At 51.8% G+C, this 6,100-nt stretch overlaps 1 protein-coding gene across 1 annotated transcript; it reads left to right on the top strand.

The window, feature by feature from the left end:
* Nucleotides 1-386: 386 nt before the first annotated feature.
* Nucleotides 387-5,464, top strand: LOC311188297 (patr class I histocompatibility antigen, A-126 alpha chain-like; the record flags this gene model as incomplete). Its single annotated transcript, XM_084259426.1, has 6 exons — nt 387-405; nt 3,261-3,530; nt 3,746-4,021; nt 4,594-4,869; nt 4,989-5,188; nt 5,384-5,464. 6 exons carry the CDS (start codon nt 387-389, stop codon nt 5,462-5,464), a joined length of 1,122 nt encoding a protein of 373 aa, XP_084115552.1.
* Nucleotides 5,465-6,100: the final 636 nt, after the last annotated feature.

Raw genomic sequence — 6,100 nt, 5'->3', positions numbered from 1 at the left:
GTGGAAACATTCCCATATTTAGCATGACACAGACCTAGGACCCAAGCCCAGGTCTTCCACACTCATAACTTCTTTTTCCAAGACTTCTTTTGTTGTTTAAGATTTTATTTATTTATGGGCCTCCCTGGTTGTGCAAGGGTTTAAGATACAACCTATGAAGCTCTCCACAGCCTCTGCAGCACAAGTTTGATCCCCGGCCAGGAAACTACCCACATGGCACAGCAGACCTCTCCTGTCTTGCCCACTGCTGCCCTCAGCAGTGTATTTCAGTCAGTCTCCCTGTTCTGTTCCCCACTCTGTCTCTGGTGAATCCTCTCACCCTCCACACCTCTGGCCTGTACCCCAGTGGTGGTTCCAGCTCGGGGTCTCACGGGGCTGCAATCACGATGTCAGGCCGAAGAAAAGGCTTGATGGACATGGAAGGATCTTCATAAAGATTCATCCATGTGGCTGCTAGAAAAAGCTTCAGTTCCTCACCATGTGAGCATATCCTTATCTGAGTGCCCACGCAGCACAGCAAATGTCTTCCCCAGAGAGGAGCAGGAGAGATCAAGCAGGAGATCGTGGAGCCTTTTGAGCCTCACTCACTGTGAAGTAGCAAAGGCACCCCAGCCTCCTCCATGAGCAGGGAGCCAGCAAGTCCGGGGACTCACAGGAGGGGAATTGGTCTTGACCTCTTGAGTATATAAAAAAAACCTGTGAAGATTTGAAAAACTTCTACTGTCTATCATCTGGCCACTAAATATTTATATCCTTTTTGTCAAAGAAAGAAAATTATGCCGATACCTTGTAGAGAATAGTCAGGCTTTATTCAAAGAAGCACCATGAAGAAAACAGGCTTAAATCTAAATACGTGAAAGATATAAGATTTAACACATCTGGACTCTTATTTTTCTGGGGATTCCTTTTCTTGCCCACTGAAGTTGGACATTTGCCTGAACCAGGCGAAATCTGCCCCTGCAGTGTGCACAGCTGGGCTCCTGCTCTGTTGCTTCAGTCTCTACTTGCTGCATTTTCATCCTAGGTCTTGAAGGGTTTGACTTGTCTCCATGTGATTCAATGGTCAACCCAGGTTTTTTGTCTCCATGCGATTCAATGGTCAACCAAGGTTTTGGACAGTGTCTACCCAGATGTTGGCATTCACTCACTTGTTGGTTATCTTATCCCTGGTGTATTCAAATACCCAAAGACTGCCACGAAATCTGATGTTTGATTCCTCAAGTCAGTAAGATTTTTCTTCTGGTTCTCTGAGCTTGTGTGGATCGGGGAAGTCATGAGTCATACGTGCAGAATCACAGATTGCACCAGGATGAGTCTGTCACTCAAGGGTAGAACACCCTCTAAGTTCTTTCTGGTTTTCCAGCAGTTTCTCTTGAGTGTCCCACACCTCAGCACAGTTTAGTGGTCATTCAGGGATTTGACAGAGTTTGTATTCAGATTTGGGATTGCACCTCTCTCTCTCTGTTGTTAAAATACATGTTAATTAAACTATTTGGACATGCCATATTTTAAGGATATACTTAAACCCCATGTAGAAAAATTCATGATTTCCACAAGAAGATAATTTTATTATACATTATATTTTATTATACTATTTTATTATACAACAAAGTATTGGGGGGCAGATACTGAAAGTTAAGAACATTGTAGATATGTACTGTCAATATGGTAGTTACTAGCCACATATGGCTTTTTAATTTTAAATGATACATAGTTAAATATGCAACATCTCAGCTCATGAGCCACATGTCAAGTGTTCAATAGTTAGAGGCACCATATTGGTCAGTACATATATAGAACATTTTTTTCTTCCAGAACATTCTGTTTGACAGCACAGCTCTTCATGCTTTGGGAGCATCAAGTCAGATGCATTAAACACATGTAAAGTCAAGGGGCCAATATTATCTCTCTTAAAGAGGAGGTGAGGTCCCTGGATGGAAATACATACTAAGCAGGTGAAAAACAAAATCAAAGAAGATTATCAGTGGGTCTGGCGCCTCGGACTCATAAACTGTCCCAGTTCCAAAGGGAAGCACCTGTCTCTCCAACTCCCTTCTCAGACTGAAGACTCTCTCTCATCATCTCTGAAATTAGTTCTCTTCCAGGGAGTACAGGGGCAAAACTCTAAGAAAAACTTTGGAAATAGGAAATCCAAACCAAAGAGATGGATGCTGGCAGAGGACACTTGGGAGACTCTCCCTGGTTCACTGAGAAAAGCATTTCCAGAGTCGGTCTGTGGAATCCTTGAGGTCACCGAGAACCTTTTCCGGGATCCAGGAGGTCAAAACTATTTTTATAACATCACTTAGACACCATTTGCCTTTCACTATTTTGGCATTTGCTAAGGTAAAACTTAGTTATTTTCTTAAAAATGCTTTGTTAGCATACATTGGTTATTAATATTCTAAAGTAAAGAAGTAATTCCATCTTAAAGCGCCTTTATTCTAGTAAAGTAAATATTTAACGGTATAGCCCACATAAAAATTATACATGGGATCCTTAATAATTTGTGAGACTGTAGAGACACCCTGAAAGAAAAAGGTTTGAGAATCGCTGACCCAGTTCCTGGGCCTGGACTCGGGAGACGGTGTGACTCGGGAGAAGGTGCAGGAGAGGAGGGGTCTCGGGGTGTGGCTCTCAAGGTCTCAGTCCCCAGGGCGCTGTCTGGGGCTGGAAGGTGACTGTCGGGGCTTCCTCACTTCCCCAGTTTCACTTCTCACAGCTCTTGTCGGGTCCTCCTTCCTGGATACTGGTGACTCACCCCGGGGCTCACTCCCCATTGCCTGGAGGTCTCCAGAGCAGCCAATCAGCAGCCCCGCGGCTCCCGTTCCAAAGCCCTCGCCCGCCCGCCGGGACTCCGTCTCCCCAGCCCGGGTGGAGGCGCGTCCTGGGGGATGGGGGGCGCAGCCCTCCTGCTCCTGCTCGCGGTGGCCGCGGCCCCGAGGGAGACCCGGGCGGGTGAGTGCCGGTTGGGAGGGGACAGGGCGCTCCCAGAGGCGGGAGCGAGGGCGCGGGCGGGCATGGGAAAGGCGCGACCTCGCCGACGCCCTAGTTGTCCCCCAACGTCGGCCCGCCCCGTCCTGGCCCCTTTCCGTCCCCCCCGAGACCCCAGCCTCCTCTGGCCCCCCGAGTCCCGGCCATTTTCGTCCCGCAGCCGCTTTTCACTCTCGCTCATCTTTCACCCACTTTCTGTCTCGCGCCCTGGGACTCGAGCCCCCGAAGGGGAGAAGAATATCCCGGGTCTCCCCTCCCGCCCCCAGGCCCCCACTCCATGAGGCTTTTCTACACCGCGATGTCCGGGCCTGGTCCCGGTCAGCCCCGCTTCATCGCCGTGGGGTACGTGGACGACACGCAGTTCGGGCGGTTTGACAGCGACTCCCCGGGCCAGAGTGTGGAGACGCGGGCGCCATGGATGGAGCAGATTGGGCAGGAGGAGCAGGACGAGGAGACGCAGCACCAAAGGGACAACACACTGAGGTTCCGAGCGCAACTGGACACCCTGCGCAGCCTCTACAACCAGAGTGAGACCGGTGAGCTGGTGCGGGTCCGGGCCAGGTCAGCACCCCCATCCCCACGGACGGGGGGGGGGGGGGGGCTTCGCTTAGGGTCTCCCCCTCCAGGCTTCTCCACAACCTGCCCGGGTCCCTGGGAACAGTCAGCGGGACTTTCACCCGGTTTCATTCGGTTTAGTTTATTCAGGGTGGGTGCAGGCAGGGTGATCTCAGGGTGACGCGGGCGGGGACAGGCTCTCACACCTTCCAGAGGATGTCTGGCTGCGATGTGGGGCCCGACGGGCTCCTCCTCCGCGGATACAGCCAGTTCGCCTACGACGGTGCCGATTACATCGCCCTGAACGAGGACCTGCGCTCCTGGACCACAGCAGACACGGCTGCTCAGATCACCTGGCGAGAGTGGGAGGCCCAGGGTGTGGCAGAGCACTTCAGGAACTATGTGGGGGTCAGGTGCGTGGAGTGGCTGCGCAGATTCCTGGAGTACGGGAAGGAGACTCTGCAGCGCACGGGTAAGAGGGGCCTGGAGGCTCCCGGGCCCCCCAGCCTGGAGTCACTGCGGGAAATGAGTCCTCTCTCTAGTGCCGAGAGGGGGGCTCCCCTGGGTTTCATGTTCTGCACGAGAGAGACTCCCAGAGACTCCGGCTTCTCCTGAAGGACAGTGAAGGGATCCCGTCTCTCCTGAGAAAGACAGACAGTCCCTGACCTCACACGTCACCGGGTCCTTTTGACCAGGGGCCTGTTTGAGAACCACGAGTTTCTCTCTCAGTCTTGTTTCTGGTCTGAGAACATTTTCAGTTATGTGATTCCTGCTTTTCTGTGTCATTCACCTTCCACCCAGGTCAGGAATAAAAAGTCTGTGTTCCCCTCCCTCTGCTTCATCCTACCCTGGGTTCTCATCCTCATTCTAGGACTTTCTAAGGAATAGGAGAATCTCACAGATTCCCCAGATTAACCTGTTTTTTACATTTTATGCTTTTTCCTGCCACACTAGTTGTCTTGTCCATTGTGAGGATGGTCTCATGAGGATTCTTCAGTGTCCATGGAGGAAACATAAAGTGAGTTTTCTGATTTACCACCTCAGATCCCCCAAAGACACGCATGACCCACCACCCCACCTCTGAGGGTGAGGTCACCCTGAAGTGCTGGGCCCTGGGCTTCTACCCTGCGGACATCACCCTGACCTGGCAGCGAGATGGGGAGGACCTGACCCAGGAGATGGAGCTGGTGGACACCAGGCCTGGGGGAGATGGAACCTTCCAGAAGTGGGCGGCTGTGGTGGTGCCTTCTGGAGAGGAGCAGAGATACACGTGCCACGTGCAGCATGTGGGGCTGCTGGAGCCCCAAGTCCTGAGATGGGGTGAGGAGGAGGATGTGGGCACTGAGGCTGTTCTCAGGGCCATCAGGAGCCCTTCTGGAGCCCTTCAGAGGGTCAGGATAAGGTCTGGGGCTCAGGGTATGATCTTCCTTCCCTTCCAGTGCCCCCTCCTCAGTCCTCCATCCCCACCGCGGGCATCATTGCTGGCCTGGTTCTTCTTGGAGCTGTGCTCCCTGGAGCTGTGGTGGCTGCAGCTGTGATGTGGAGGAAGAAACTCTCAGGTAGGGAAAGGAGTGGGGGATCTTGTCCACTGGGGGCTTCCATGTCCCAGGCAGAACTTGCCCTACCTGTTTTTTGGGAAGTGCCATCCACACACGTGTGTTGCCCAGAGAGCATTTGGTCCAGTCCCCCCTCGCCTCATTTCTTCTTTTTCACCAGTACTGACCTGGGTCTTTAGTCCCAGTTCTGGAAACTTCCCTGTGGTGCAGGATTAGAAGATTCCTTTCGGCTTCTGACCTGACTGCTCTCTGGTCTCACATGATTTTTCTACCCACAGGGAGACAAGGAGGAAGCTACCCTCAGGCTCCAGGTAAGTGTAGATCAATGGTTTGACCCTGAGCCTCTGGGGACAGTGTAAATGGACTCCATGGGGGAGTCACCCTCATCTGTCCCTCCTGTGGTGTCATCTCTTACCAGGTTCTGTTTTGTTCTCAACCAGGCAACAATAGTGCCCAGGGCTCTGATGTGTCTCTCAGCCCCTAAAGCATCTTTTAAAATGAATGTGATGAGGGCCCTCCACGGTGGCACAGTGGGTTGAACGCAGTGCTGTGAAGCTGTCCGCAGCCTCCGCAGTGCAGGTTCGATTCCCGGCCAGCCAGGAAGACTCCCACATGGCGGGGCAGAGATCTCCTCTCTCGCCCGCTGCTCCCCTCAGCAGTGCTTTCAGTCCGTCTGTCTGTTCTGCTCCCCACTCTGGTGAATCCTGATTCACCAGATCTGGTGAATCAGGTCTCTGGTGAACCTTCTCACTCTCCCGCGACTTGGGCCTGTACCCCAGCTCTTATATAAATAAAAAAAAATTTAAAAAATGAATGTAATGAGGCTTCTTTTGTTCACACCCTGGACAGCACCTGGTATTGTGCAGAGTTTGCATTTTCAGTCTCTCCTAGGTGTGATGGTGTCACTGTTCTTAACTGTGGTAGTGAGCATTTGTTCATATTTTCACTTTTCTATGAATACAGTTGCTGTTTGTATAGAAGTTTTGTACATTTTT

The sequence above is a fragment of the Talpa europaea genome (genome assembly GCF_964194135.1).
Source record: "Talpa europaea genome assembly, chromosome: 2".
Classification (NCBI taxonomy): Eukaryota; Metazoa; Chordata; class Mammalia; order Eulipotyphla; family Talpidae; genus Talpa; species Talpa europaea.
The sequence above is the reverse complement of the archived record's forward strand: the minus strand, read 5'-3'. Positions and strand labels throughout refer to the sequence as shown.